This window comes from Cotesia glomerata, linkage group LG4 (assembly GCF_020080835.1).
Source record: "Cotesia glomerata isolate CgM1 linkage group LG4, MPM_Cglom_v2.3, whole genome shotgun sequence".
Taxonomy (NCBI): Eukaryota; Metazoa; Arthropoda; class Insecta; order Hymenoptera; family Braconidae; genus Cotesia; species Cotesia glomerata.
In genome coordinates, this window is record NC_058161.1 from 13,699,216 (window position 1) to 13,715,118 (window position 15,903).

At 32.0% G+C, this 15,903-nt stretch overlaps 4 protein-coding genes across 4 annotated transcripts; all 4 read right to left on the minus strand.

Moving 5' to 3' along the window:
* Positions 1-61: 61 nt before the first annotated feature.
* Positions 62-2,183, minus strand: LOC123263575 (serine protease snake-like). Its single transcript, XM_044726463.1, has 6 exons — positions 2,003-2,183; positions 1,765-1,919; positions 1,249-1,355; positions 917-1,170; positions 689-858; positions 62-305 (listed from the first exon to the last, which is right to left on the minus strand). Exons 1-6 carry the CDS (start codon positions 2,073-2,075, stop codon positions 138-140), a joined length of 927 nt encoding a protein of 308 aa, XP_044582398.1. The 5' UTR covers positions 2,076-2,183; the 3' UTR covers positions 62-137.
* A 107-nt stretch (positions 2,184-2,290) lies between these two features.
* Positions 2,291-7,123, minus strand: LOC123263524. The gene is made up of 2 exons (XM_044726370.1): positions 6,348-7,123; positions 2,291-3,720 (listed from the first exon to the last, which is right to left on the minus strand). The coding sequence occupies exons 1-2, from the start codon at positions 6,856-6,858 to the stop codon at positions 2,387-2,389; spliced, it is 1,845 nt and encodes a 614-aa protein (XP_044582305.1). The 5' UTR covers positions 6,859-7,123; the 3' UTR covers positions 2,291-2,386.
* Positions 7,124-9,881: 2,758 nt separating this feature from the next.
* LOC123263579 lies at positions 9,882-11,166 on the minus strand. The gene is made up of 2 exons (XM_044726470.1): positions 11,029-11,166; positions 9,882-10,942 (listed from the first exon to the last, which is right to left on the minus strand). The coding sequence occupies exon 2, from the start codon at positions 10,934-10,936 to the stop codon at positions 10,028-10,030; it is 909 nt and encodes a 302-aa protein (XP_044582405.1). The 5' UTR covers positions 10,937-10,942; positions 11,029-11,166; the 3' UTR covers positions 9,882-10,027.
* A 1,045-nt stretch (positions 11,167-12,211) lies between these two features.
* LOC123263598 lies at positions 12,212-14,932 on the minus strand. Its single transcript, XM_044726495.1, has 4 exons — positions 14,478-14,932; positions 14,087-14,409; positions 12,565-12,783; positions 12,212-12,445 (listed from the first exon to the last, which is right to left on the minus strand). The coding sequence occupies exons 1-4, from the start codon at positions 14,530-14,532 to the stop codon at positions 12,314-12,316; spliced, it is 729 nt and encodes a 242-aa protein (XP_044582430.1). The 5' UTR covers positions 14,533-14,932; the 3' UTR covers positions 12,212-12,313.
* Between the last annotated feature and the right edge of the window lie 971 nt (positions 14,933-15,903).

Below are 15,903 nucleotides of genomic sequence, written 5' to 3' on the forward strand. Positions count from 1 at the left end.
GTCATAATTATACTCTGTTATTATTTTTTTAGATATATCTAAATATATATGTATAAATCTATGTTTTTCTAATTAAATTTTAATTAGATACTTGTTACGATTAATTGTAAAATTGTAAATAAATTTTTGTTAAATAATCAAGGCCACACTGTTTTTTCTATCCAGTCCAGGTATGAAGATACTTTGGTGTAAATCGCAGGTGAGTTTTTAAATGCGCAGAATTTTCCGAAGCTTGTTATTCCTAAGACGCTGTAAGTGCAGTAAGGTTCACGTAGTACGCGTTGTAATGGTCCTCCGCTATCGCCCTAAAAAATATTTAAAATTAATTTTATTTAGTAATTTTTATTATTTATAATGAAAAATATGAAATATATTGATGATATAGTCGATAAAGCCAAAAATTGAAAATTTAGTTCCTAAATTTTCTGTAAGATGGCGTTGCGCACCGGAAAAGGTACTACGTCACACTCCCGCCAAAATTCAAATTTAAAAAAATTATAATTAATAAAAAAAATGAATTTTATTAAGTAATTTTTATTATTTGATTAAAAATATAAAATATAATGATAATATAGTCGATAAAGCATTAGAAAGACAAAATTTGAAAATTTAGTTCCTAAATTTTCTGTAAGATGGCGTTGCGCACCGGAAAAGGTACTACGTCACTAAATAACTCTAAATAACTCACCTGACAAGTGTCCTTTCCTCCTTCCATAACTCCAGCACAAATCATCGTGTCTCTCAATCCATCCGGCATAGCCTTACTCCCAACTTCACCTTTAAACTTCTCCCTACATTCTTCCGTTTGAATCCTATCTAGCGTAACTTTCATCAAATCTTCACTCCCCGCCTCCGCTTCTACAACAAGCCATCAACTTAACCTCCATTATTTTAAAAAATCCTCCTTAAAACTCACCATAAGCAGTTTTTCCAAATCCGCTAGCAATAAACTTCTTATCTAAAAGATTCTCCTCCACTTCTAAGCACGCCGGCCTAACTTCCGCTGTCAACTCTATAGATTTCTCTAATTTTAGCAACGCAATATCATTGTACCTCAACGGAACCTTGTAATCAGGATGCGTTAGTCTTTCCTTGATATTCCTTTCCTGCATAAATGGCCCCGGAGACTTTAAATTAATCAGACCAACTTGAACTTTCGTTGCTGGACCCCTAAACAAATCAACCAATTAAAAAATCATCTAATTTCTTCAAATAATTAACAAAAAGTTGAAAAAAAAAAATACTTACTTATCCCTTGAATCCATACAGTGAGCCGCAGTAAGCACAAAATTATCTGAAATTAACGTCCCACCACATTGCCAAGCAATTTCATCCTTTCCGTATCCAATAACTACCTAAAAATGTAAATTTTATGAAAAAAAAAACGCCCTTTTTGCGCTGAAGCCCCGCCCACTAGATTATTACTATAGCAACATCCCTGGCAACCGCCTTAAGTCTCGTCTATTGGCCAGTTACCTATCAACCAATCTAGCAACGACGATAAACCACGCCCCTGTTACCAAAATCACACCCTTTCCCCCAAAAAACCACACCCCCTTACCAAAAATCACGCCCCTTGGTCAAAAAACTACGCCTTTTTTTTTTTTAATTGTCTTTTTTTTAACAATATAAAGCTTTGGTTTGTATTTTTTTAATTATTTTGTAATTTATATTGATTTTTTTGAATCTAATATTAAATATATGAATTTTCTTGTCACTTATATGGATATTAATATTAATTATAAAAATTAATTATTTAATTACCATGTGAGGAAATTCCATAGGCTTAGCTTTAATTCCTCCGACGATTAAAGGTGTCTCAATGATCCCACACTTGGAAACAGTGTTTGTTCCAGCATCAAGCCGAAGAACTGGAACGTCTTCGTCGGCGTACACTAATTTTGCATACTCCTTACACTCTGAAAAAATAATATTAAAATTTGTTAGTATCAATTGACTATATAATGATAATAATAATAAAAAATGTAAAATTTGAAAATACTTTGCTGAGAAATGCGTTCTGAAGAAGAAAGTGGTAAAAAATTGATCAACCAAATAAATCCAAGTGTCTTCATGTTGGCTAGCAAAGCTTGTATTGCCACACTAACTGTTTTTACTTCAAGGATTCATTTAATAGTTATTGACTGATAAAAGTTATTGAGTTGTTATTACGAGTCATTAATTTTAGGAATATAAGAATTGAATATAACAAGCCTGCTCTAATAGATTGACGTTGTTTTAAGTAACTACTTTTACATAACATCGATTGATAAAATCACACGCTGAAGACAAAAATATACTCACAGATCAATCACAATAATCGGTGTTAAAATTGCAAAACGAAACTTATCTACTAATTCAATGGTTGACTGTTTCTTTATTTAAATCACACGCGAGAAGTTGACGGAACTATTAGACCTGGGGATAAAATATTCCGTGGTTGTGCTCTCAATCTCTCAATGAACTTCCGTCGCTCCTTTTCTCCTCTTAGATATTTAGAGTAATTGTGGGAGACAAGAAGTTCAATTCCAAAAATGACCAAGCTCCACAGCAAAGTAGCCGCAAACACAATTACATAAAACACCAAGATCTCAAAATCGATCCGTTCATAGTTTTCAGCTTCTTTGATTTTCTCCATCTTCTCAATTTTTTTCCATAGGTTGTTTGTTATCTCTTCATTGTAATGGTAAATCAATCCTGTTTCCACCGGTATTGAACGGACTTTATTAATTTTGTCCTTCAGCGCCCAGTTCTTCTTTGTCCAATACACAAAATATTTCTTGAACGTGATTTCCTTTGATACATAAAGATTTTGAAACCTTAAGTAGTGACGGAGTTGGACTTCAGTCAAGTCAATACAAGCGATGGTCGAATTTTGCTGGGCTTCTTTTGCACATTTGTACCGATCATGAAAACCCGATGGATGCAAGTATTTCTGGTCCGCTTCGGTCAACCACAATTTTGCGTTAAACATGTCTCTTGTCAGTATCGGATGGTAAAACACGTGGTATTTTTTGTTAAATAAGTCCTTTAGGGTTTCGACATTGCGTCTTGCAGGTTGGGATAGAATGGCCGAGATTTGTCCTTGGAATTCGGGCATCACTACAAAAATGAATAAAAATCCGAAGAAATAAATGATCTTCATCGAGAGACGTCCCATTGGAGATATTATCCCCATGTTCAGTGACATGCTCACAATGTCCATGATTCCTCTGCTTACGTTGAATTTATTGTTCATGATTATCAATACTGCAATCAAGAACAAAACCAAGAGTGTCATGAGGATGAACTGAAGATTTATGTCGATTTCGGTGACTACCATCAAATAATTTGTTTTCTTTGTCAGAATTGAATAGTGCATTTCACGATACTGCGTCAAAAAATCAGTCAATCTAGGATTTGTATCAGCTAATTGCCTCATTCTGTCTATCGCATCATATTGATTATTAAAAAGTTTCTCGTCAAAACCGGCATCTACATTTACAAAATCAGAATTTATTTCAGAGATTTTAAAAGATGCTGTTACTTTCATATAATCAGATAATGAATTCAATGTGTCGTCTTTGAACTTTTCAACAGATTTCATGTACGCAATAATATGTCTCTGCTTGTACTGTTCGGGTACATTTTTTTGAATAATATAGGCCATTAATTTTATTTCATGGCCATCTAAGTGCTCAGTTTTGTCAAAATAAATATTTTTATAGTTGTTCTTTAAATCTGAAAATCAATTGAGAGAAATAATTTAGCTTACACACAAACTGATAAAAGGATTTAGTACGAAGGACTAAAATAATTTAGTAACACAATTTTTATTCATTTATTTAGGAGAAACAAATATTTTGTACTTATCAATATTATTTGTTGCAGTTTAATAAATGATTTCTTTATATGAACAAAGCCTTATTACATGGAAATAAATATTTAATTTCCACCAAATAATATTTACCCGAGAAAAAATGTTTCTAAATAATCATATATAATTGTATATAATCATATATGACTATATATGATTATATATGGAATCACATATATAATTATATACAATTATATATAATCATACATGATTATATATGGAATTGTATATGAGGTTATATATAATTACATATGACTATATATGGAGCAATATACAGCCAAGCAAGATTATATAGTTCCATATATAATTATATATAGTTATATATAATCATCCATGATTATAAATGGAATTGTATATGAGGTCATATATAATCATATATAATTATATATGACTATATATGGAGCAATATACAGCCAAGCAAGATTATATATAGTTCCATATATAATTATATATAGTTATATATAATCATCCATGATTATATACGGAATTGTATATGAGGTCATATATAATCATATATAATTATATATGACTATATATGGAGCAATATACAGCCAAGCAAGATTATATATAGTTCCATATATAATTATATATAGTTATATATAATCATCCATGATTATATATGGAATTGTATATGAGGTCATATATAATCATATATGACTATATATGGAGCAATATATAGCCATCCAAGATTATATATAGTTTCATATATAATTATATATAAGTATATATGATTATATATGCTTATATATAATTAACATATATAAAAATTTTTTCTTTGAAAAAAAAATTTTTTTTGGTAATCACAAAAAGTGTAAAAGGATGTTTATAATTACGTTTAATTATTTCTGAAATACAAAATTCGTTACATTTCCTATGAGATGTTTTGGTCTGCTCTGCTACTACCTAATAGTAAAATCATTATTTATTTTATTATTTAAATAAGTGTTATATTATAATGAGATTCGGTAAAATAAATAAATTATGAATTATGACTACCCAAATATATTATAAAATCAATTTTTATATTATATTTATGATAAACCCATATGATACTTTATGTAGATCATAGAATCATTGTCATCTAAGACAGCAGCACAGCAGATAGAAACTTCAAGACGCACGGAGATCACCAAAGTTAAGCAGCATTGAGCAGGGTTAATAGTTGGATAGGTGACCGCTGGTGTTATAACCATAAAATTATAGCTAGATTTTTTTTTTGCATTTTAATTGGTTACAGAGAATTGCGTAGGACCATATTAAATACTCTATCCATAAAATTAACCCAATAATTAATTAGATGTAATAAATATATAATTAAATATTGTTATATATAATTATATATGATTATATTTCACCATTTTTCATATATAATCATATATAACCAATTTATATATAAATATATATAATTATATATAAATATTTTTTCTCGGGTAGTTTACAGGTACTAAATATTTCTTTGGTAAGTATTGTCGGTAGATGGATATGCTTTAATTCCAATGTAATACATAACATATTCACTGACTTAGATTATTTTATAAAGCTCGATTTTGGGAGATTTATCTTCCCTTTGAAAACACACATACTCCCAATAAATGGCTTCTACTTATGTCTTTTCTCAAAAACTTTTTAAATTTAAAATTTTATAAATGTCTCAAACAAAAAAATATAATTTATGAGATTCTTTTCTTTATAATACCTTATATTTTTACTTAAAATTATTTATATGAGGATGGTTTTACTTGTATCACTGTAGAGTGTTTTACAAGGGAGGGTGGGGAATTATTGTCTCTCTACTTTTTTCTCCGCAATATAGTCTCTCAACCCCGTCATATCATTATAACTCTCAACCACTTTTTCGTCCCCACCCCCCTGCATGTCGGGATTTTTTCTTTCATGCCCGACACACATGTGCTGCGACTGTGGCCGACTTACGCGTTATAATCAGTACCTGCATTTGCATTATGGTCTTAAATAGTATGGAGGTACTTCTATAATGACATTTTACCTCCATAACTATATGGGAAAACCACAGAAAACCCGACCGGTACAGAGGCTGGCAATGAAACGCACATATTCTTAGTTTATAATCATTGAAAAATATTGGTGCGCGCCGGAATCGAACCCTGGTCCCACTCTTTCGAAATGCAGGTACCGAGCCGATTAGGCTATTGCCAACCTTTAAAATTATTTATATTTATTTTAAGTTAAAAAGTTAGGTTACACGCTAAAATTTGGTAAAAAATTATTTTCTTTGATACCAATAAACGATTTATTGAGTAGCAATAAATAATTTATTAAATACTGCTAAATATTTATTTGGTGGAACTAAATAGGCTTTAATAAATGATTTAGTACCTATTACTAAATATTTGGTAATGAAAGGTTTGTTACTAAATCATTTAGTATCTGTTACTAAATATTATTAAATAGAACTAAATACTTCTATCAGTGCAATTGCATCGTAAATGATATTATTAAACTTGAAGATTACCTCCTGAATACTGCAGACTGTATAGTGTCGACTTTATTTTTCTACTACTGTTGGCGTTTGCAAATTTAACTTGATTCCAAGGTGGCGGAGCGTATTGTGTGTAAGGGTTCAGAGTGTAGACCACGGTTGAATCTTTTTTCTCATCATAACACACATAGTATGATACCAATATATCGAGTCTTCCAAGGAAAGCAAGAACCATAGAAGCGTTTCTATCATGCGTCCCTCCAGAAATGTCGAGAATGAAAATTGGCGACTTTATGTTCCAGATTGTTGAGCCCATCAACCCAAAAATGAGTGGTACCAGTTTCTGCATAGATTCAAACCTGAGGATGTACGTAGGATAGCTCGGAAGAAACCCTACAATTTGCTTCCGTCTCAGATCATCATTTATGACAATCAGCGGACTTCCATTATCAATACTCCCGCTTGCCACTTGGCCATCAACGAAGTCAGAAGATATTATCAGTGGGTTAGAATTATTTGCAAAACCTCTATCAATCATTTCCATCTGCAAGAACAATAAGTGATATTAAAAACAATTAACAATTATTTAAATTAAAAAAAAAAGTTTGGTCATACGCTTGAGCTCAAGGCGTGCAAAATAATCAACTCACCGTGTGATTGATGAGACGCGATTTGATTTCTGAACTGTGAATGCTGCTTCCATTTAAAAAGTGACCAGTAAATACGCAGCAGCAGAATAAAATAATTCTAATCAGCTGCATTATTAATTTGTTGATGATTAATTTAGAAAATGAATCCTGCAGAATTAAAAATCAAAAATGTTTTGAAACGCTCAAAGTCTTTGATGTATTTAATAAAGCGACGATTCGTCTGATGAGCTAGCGACTGAGCAGTTTGAAGTAAAGTTGCCGACTGAATGTTTTGCAATATGTGTAACTCTGTTTTTAATTGTTGCTAATGACAACGACAGCTCACGATGTGGCAAAACATCGTAAAAACTAGCGATGAGCTTTGTGTAAAATACACGTCAACTAGGTCAGCTAATTACTTGGTTCTGAAAAAGGAATTTTTATTGCTTCCATAAAACTGGCTGAGGCCTCCACAAAAACTACTACTGGTGCCGTAGAAACTATATCGACCAAAAGTTCTTTGGGAGCGGTGCTCTAGCGCTTTTGTTTTACTAATCTTCCATCGGTCAGCAAATAATAACATACATTACAAACCGTTAAGTATTTTTATTTGGTGCAACCTACGTGTCGATTTATTTAATAATTACATTGTGCAAGAATATGAGACAAATCTAATGCAAGGTGCATTGAAAAACTTTCTGACGGATTTTTTGCTCAATCACTTGCTCAACATTTCCTCAAGATCCGTAATTCTCAGTAATTTGTTCATTTCTAAAGCATTTGTCAACCAAAAACTAACAGCAAATGTTGAAGCGTGACTTGCTCAAGATTTGCTCAAGATGCATCATGCATTATATATTTTACTAGAATTCAAATTTGCGCGCGCAAGCGCGCGCCTCATATTTATGGTCATGATATATTTATGTGTAGTTTATGTATATTATATTCACTTTCAACCAATCAGAATGAGAATAAATATTTTCAACCAATCACATCACGAATAAATTGGTTTCACATACATTTCATCTTAATTTTATTATGGGACTAGAATTGAATTTTGCGCGCGCCTGACTATAGGGTTTGCATATATTTTCATGCTTATGATATATTCGACCAATCACGTTACGAATAGTTTGATGCCACATACATTTCATCTCAATTTTATATTAAGACCAGAATTTGAATTTGCGCGCGCAAGCGCGCGCCTGACTGTAGCATTTGCATATATTTTCATGCTTATGATATATTCGACCAATCACGTTACGAATAGTTTGATGCCACATACATTTCATCTCAATTTTATATTAGGATAGCACTTTTTCCCCTCCACTACTTTAAGATGTATTGATTCAGTGGTGCTCATTTTAAAATAATTTTGTCTCGATCGATAAAACAGTAGGTCTATACTCTAAAAGGTTAAGCTGAATGAGATCCACTGATCCTATAGTAAATATAGGAGGGGTAGAATGATGCGAACGGTCATTCGAAAACATTTGCAGATCTTGAGCAGATCTTGAGCAAGTCTTGCACAAGTATATTTAGCATGCTTCTGGTGTCACCCGAGTCAAAATTAAAACACTAATTCGAGCCTCAAAAGCCTACTTTCTTTTGATGTTGTGCTTACCGTTGAATGTGAAATACTATTTTGACCTTCAATGTACTCAAAATAGGGTATGGAGTCTAAAATTAGTGTTTTAGAATAATATTTTCAACCTCCAAAACCTAGGATCGCTTTTAACACCTTTTTTGCGATACTTCAGCCTACTACGAGCATAAGTAGGTTAATTTTACGATTTTATGGAACTTGGAATTTCGTCAGTTGAAAACATTAATTTCGATTATTTAATTTTATAAATTTTGCATATATTGTTAATTAAAAAAAAAAGATCATTATAATTAAGAAATTAATTTAAACTCGGCATTAAAAAAAAAAAGAGCCATTCGGCAGCCGAAATGGAAGTAGATTTCATAATTTATTACTAAATGCCTAGCAATTGAATAAGAAAAAATTATATATATATTGTGTAAGGATGTACAACAATTTTTGAAAATTCCGACATAGAGTACTAACGATATAGTTCGATTTCTATGAAATTGTTCCCATTTTTAAACTAATTGACCGATTTCGCTCATCTTCGAACTTAACCTCGGAAATAGTCCTAAGAATGAGTATGTTACGTTTTATTAAGATCCGTACAGAATTGCGGGAGTTAGAGTAGAGACAAGGCCGGTTATATCGTATATATATATATATATATATATATATATATATATATAGCTATATATATATATATATATATATATATATATATATATACAGGGTGTCCCAGGAGTAACGGACGCCATTGTACCATCTGATGAAAAAAATAATTCTGAGACGAAAAGTCCTTAGCCATTTTTTAATTAGACGCATAGAAAATTAATTATTAATTAAAGTAACGTCGCTTTATGTGTTAGAGAGAGAGCGTCAGTGTCCAGTGAAGTATGTGGCAAACAAAGACACAACTAACTGTATGACTAACTAGCTAACGTAGTCACACACATTTACATTCTCTCTCTAATGCATGAAAGGACATTATTTTAATTAATAATTAATTATCTATGCGTCTGATTAAAAAATGGCTAAGGACTTTTCGTCTCAGAATTATTTTTTTTATCAAATGCTACAATGGCGTCCGTTACTTCTGGGACACTCTGTATATATATATATATATATATATATATATATATATATATATATATATATATATATAATTGAATAATTGAATAACTTGAATAACTTCATCTGCAATCTTTAGTGGTACTTATCTATTTTTAGACTACGCGCGCTTGTCACAAGAAAAATTGGTGCCAATAATTTAAAAAAATAATAGAAAATACTTTATGGAAATTGCTTTATTTTTTTTTTTTTAAATCAATTACACAATTTATTTTTTTAAATGAATTAACATTATGAGGCGTGCACTGATGGATTTTCCAAACTTTTTCAATTTGCTATTGTATTAATATGATACATATTTGTCAATTGTTAATTCATATGAATAAACAAAAAATTAAATGAATTAATCTTGATATTGCCATATATTATATCATTAGAATAGCCAGCATGGCAGATATATTCAATGTAATAAAAGCACTTGCTTGTTGCTGTAATATAACCGATTCCATAATCTTACCTGCAGCGAGAATAGCAGGTGCATTTTCAATAGTCAAGCTTCTTATTAAAATATATTCACACGTTATTTTTAATTGATCGATTTGATACATATGCGCAAAGTTGCATAATTTTAAAGCGAGTTCAGCGTCTGTTTCAGCTTTGTCCATTTTTCCCTTGTAGATGAACAGAAGCAGTTCTTTTATGACATCAGTGTCAGTATCCGGAAATGTAATACTATTTTCTTTGGACTCTTTCATACCAGAAGTTAACATTTTGTAGAATACAGGACTTTGTGCTGAAATGATACTTCTATGAGCTGGAAATTCGCCGTCTTCAATTTTAATTAACATGTCCGTAAGTTCTTTATCGTCATATAAAATTTTCATCTGAGTGCTCACATCTGAATAATACAAATCTTCAACGAATCCATTCCAAATTATTTCACAAGTTATTGGCACTGTATATTCGTGACCGATGTCTTTTTGGCAACAAAAATTTGGTAAATTAATATATTTATCGCATACGTCAAAATCAAAAGGAATATTCAATGTCTCAAAACATAATCTATCTTTCCAATTAACAACGCGCCTAGTTGAATTTGATCCACCAAAGTATATTTTTATAATTGAAACAGCTTTTCTAATATCGTTCTTTTTTACTTCTACGTCCACCGTATTGTGATAAAGTATACAAGCGGTAATTGAAAATTTAACACCTGGAATTTTTGGTGTTTCAAATTCAGGTGACTTCATCTTGCCTGTCGAATTTGCAATTTTTGTAAAAACATGTTCAAATGTAAATAATACATTCTTTTCGTCTTTATTTTCCTCACTCATCTTAAACTAAAAAATAAATTATTAAATTATAATTATTTTTACCTAAATAGAAAAATGTAGCTTTTCTAAAGCGGACAAAATTTTTAACTTACCGATAGTGTTACTGTACAGAAAAATCACAACTTATTTGTACATAAGTTGTACATATATAAGTACTAAATTAATATGGCTCTTTACCGTAAGATGGACGGTGGCGTTGTTTGCTCGGTGGCTCTTATATACGTGACTGAATAAAGTAGTCAGTACTTGTCTCGGATAGCTTAACTGGTAGAGCCCTTGGCGCGTAACCGAGAGATCTGGGTTCGATTCCCAGTCTGGGCTGTCTGATTATTTTTTCAATTACGGAAAAATTCCCACTGAGTAGGTCCCCCCCTTTCCCTATCCGTTCTTTCCCAACTCCCTTAAAAAAAAAAAAAAAAAAATTTGCTTTAATATGGCTTTAATAAGTACAACTTATTTGTACATAAAACACTACAATTTTATAAAGTTTCTAAGCCAACTTAACAGTTCTTCTATGCAGATTACTTTGATACTGACGATAGAATCAATGTTATCGCCGGACTTATCAATAATCTTGCTTACATCACTTCCAAACGATAACTGAAACTTGAAAAATCCAAACGAAACCTTGAATTTCATGCCTTTTTTGTAGATTTCATAAAAATCTTACTACTGCAGTCGTCCTGATGGCGCAGCTTTTAAAAAATTCAGCCATTTTCTGACAGCTCAATAAACTGAGTCAGAAAATATCGTTCTTTCAAAAGTTTATAAATATATATACATATCTATGATATAACGCGGCTTGTCAGCACGATAGCGCTTACAATTTTTAATCGATTTTTCTCAAACTTAACATGCTTTATCTATCGATAAAGACCAAGGTTAAGTTCGAAGCTAAGCTAAGTGTGTGACATTTTGCAGAATTGGATATGAGATTCCGTAAATTGCATCGTAAAGCTTTATTATTAATAAATTTTCACTCCTTACAAGTGGATATAGCCTCAATATTACTCATTTTTAGAGTTTATTTAAAGAAAAAGTTTTACTGTTGCAGCCGATTTAGAATTATTGGCTATTATAGTATAAACATGATGTAGAGTTAATAATCATGATATTGATCAGTCTTCCTGACGTCGAAAGATTTTTTTACTTGATCCAAAAAAAGTTATGAATTTTTCAAAAAAATGGCTTTCTTATAACTTTATACACACTCTTATAAAATTAAATAAAGTTTCACGAAACCACATAAAATTCCAAAAAACTATCATCAATCATTGGTTAATAAATGCAATTTATTTCATTAGATCCACAAAAGATAATCATAAAATACTGTTACAAATTAATTACAAAAAAAATGAAAATTGAACAATATATGCCTTAGTTTGCAATAAGACTCCTAATAGAATCAACAAATGGAAACACTTCATCAATGGATCCCTTCTTGGAGCATTCGAAATCAGTGAATCCATAAACAGTGAACCCTCTAATAACGGGAGATCCAGCACCGACCTGTCGAATAAAAATAAAATCATTATTATTAACATCAACCCAAATCTAATTTAGCGCTTAGCTGACCAAATTGAAGGCTAGAATTTTTTTGGATCAAAAGTTACAAACTACAAACTCACCTTGCGTGAAACTTCTTCCCCACAAGCGTGATTATCATCACTAATCTTACAATTTTCATCATCAACGATCAAAATCTCCTTCTTGAAGGTTTGCTTAGCAATCTTAGCAATTGGAGTGCACAAAGGAGTCCATCCAAAGGAAAGATAAGAAGCTCCTCGCCGAAGTTTCTCTGCTGGCAGGCTGTAGACCATGATACCCTCCTCGATTTCATTTTGCAACTGCAAAAAATGCAAAAGATTACCAAAAGTCCAACATTAGATTCCTATGATTGTTAATCATTGTTGATGATAACCCTATTAAAAAAATTCATATGGGAAACCAGCCTGGATTCCCACATGGCGTTTTCGGATAGATTCCCATATGGTTTCCTATATAGGAATCCAGGGTAGGATCCTATATAGATTTCCATATTAATCAGGCGAAAAAAAATTTATTTAAAAAATTAAAAATAATTATGAAGTAATTGCTATTAATTAATTATTAATTGAAATAAATTCTGAAAAAGGGATTTTGTAATTTTATCTAATGAAAAAACTGCTGGCGTCTGATGGACTTGAACCCGGTACCTCATGGGTGACAGTCTTCTACGCTACTCACTGGCCTAAGTCACGAACTTACAAGGTCTATGTTTATTCCACTTATATAAATTCACTATAGGAATCCATACTTCTGATGTGGATTTCCCATACAGGAATCCATCAACCCACAGGTTCCTATGTGGATTCCTATAGAAATTCATATTTCCTATGTGGATTTTCCATATAGGAATTCATGCATCCACAGGTTCCCGTATGGATTCCTTTAGGAATCTACACTTCCCTTATGAATTCCTATTGGTTCCTATACGAATCCATACTTTCCTATGTGGATTTCCATATAAACTCATGTGGATTCTTTGATAGGATTCCCTACTAAAAAAATCCATATGGGAAATCAGCCTGTGTTTCCACATGGCGTTTTCGGATAGATTCCCATATGGTTTCCTATATAGGAATCCAGGGTAGGATCCTACATAGATTCCCATATTAATCAGGCGAAAAAAAATGTATTTAAAAAATTAAAAATAATTATGAAGTAATTGCTATTAATTAATTATTAATTGAAATAAATTCTGAAAAAGGGATTTTGTAATTTTATCTAATGAAAAAACTGCTGGCATCTGATGGACTTGAACCCGGTACCTCATGGGTGACAGTCTTCTACGCTACTCACTGGCCTAAGTCACGAACTTACAAGGTCTATGTTTATTCCACTTATATGAATTCACTATAGGAATCCATACTTCCGATGTGGATTTCCCATACAGGAATCCATCAACCCACAGGTTCCTATGTGGATTTCTATAGAAATTCATATTTCCTATGTGGATTTTCCATATAGGAATCCATGTATCCACAGGTTTTCGTGTGGATTCCTTTAGGAATCCACACTTCCTATGTGGATTCCTATACGAATCCATACTTTCCTATGTGGATTCTTACATAAACTCATATAAATTTTTTTGATAGGCTAACGACTTACAGTAACAACAAGAATATTCTCTCCTAAGGAGTCAACTTTCCTAACATGACGGAAAGAATTCTCCTGTTCCCAATTGACGGCTCCAGCAGCTACGGCGACAAGCTTCTTGTTCAGATTGAGATTACAGGCTCTTGAGATCAGAACATGCTGTTTGCTGACGGGAACTCCAACGCACCCGTGATAATTAGAAGTCTTTTCTTCTGTGACAATTACGGAAGTACGAAACGCAGTTCCCACTCTTTGGAGGGTCCCCCAGCGATAGTTTGTAGATCTTGATCCCATGTTGGGCTCCTCTACATGTTGCTCCAAATGATCATCGAAATCTAGAACAGAACAAGGTCTTGATTATAACTGCAGCTGTTATAGACAAAAAAGTATCAAAAATAGTTACCTTTTGCTGCCACTAGGGCAAGCAGAGCGCTAATTATCAAGACTTTAACAGTCATTGTGTTTAAAAGACTAATATTCGATTTGAGGTTCGATCAAAACTGCCGAGAATTTATATACAAGCTTGTGTTTACGTTTAACCACTTGTATTTTGTTAGGTTGTGTTTCATCAGCTGGATTTAAATCAAATGGTTTGGGTGTCAAGGTTAGCGATGAGGTGTTTGTTGTTAACTGTACAGGTTTTGAAAGAATACGATACGATTATCTATTGGGCTAGATAAATATAGTTTTGATAAAGTGCGTGATTAATTGGATTGATAGTATATTTGTTGTTACGACTGATAAGAAAATTGATGCGTTGGAAATGACATTGAATTTTTTGGTGTTTTTATAATGAGCTACAAACTTTGTTGTAATTGATATTTTGGAATTTTAAAATTATTTTGATAGCGGTTGTGGAAATGCCGTAAAAATTCGATATTTATACTTCTATTAAAAAAATCCACAGTTTATGTGGGAATCTACATAGGAAAGTATGAATCCGTATAGGAAGTGTGGATTCCTTTAGGAATCCACACGTGAACCTGTGGATACATGGATTCCTATATGGAAAATCCACATAGGAAATATAAATTTTTATAGGAATCCACATAGGTACCTGTGGGTTGATGGATTCCTGTATGGGAAATCCACATCGGAAGTATGGATTCCTATAGTGAATTTATGTGGAATAAACATAGACCTTGTAAGAACGTGACTTAGGCCAGTGAGTAGCGTAGAATCCAGGCTGGTTTCCCATATGGAATTTTTTGATAGGCAAGTCACTTGCGGTTTTGGAAATGCCGCAGATTCGATATTTATACGATATTAATGCTGTATGTTTACCTACTTCAGTTATTTTAGCCAGATTTTGCGGAATTATTACAGAATAATTACGAAATAAATTCAGAATATTTACGGCAATACAATAGGAATATTACGGAATATTAACAGCATTTAGTAAATGTACCGCATATTTACTGTATACTTATTTACTCATCTTTGAACTTTAAGAATCCTACAATCCCTACGCTTTACTTCCAATGATTCTTTGATTAGAATAAAAAACGTAAGAATTAATGGAATAAAAATGAAAATTTTATAATCTGCACAGTTTTTATGGTATGACTTTAAATGCAGCAATTAACAAAAAATACTAAATTTTTGCTATTTTTTAATTATACTAGAATTAAAATTTGCGCGCGCAAGCGCGCGCATTGACTATAGAGTTTGCATATATTTTCGTGCATATGATATATTCGACCAATCACATCACGAATAGATTGGTTTCACATACATTTCATCTCAATTTTATTATGGGACTCAATTTTATTATGGGACTAGAATTTAATTTGTGCGTGTAAGCGCGCGCCTCATATGTGTTGTCATGA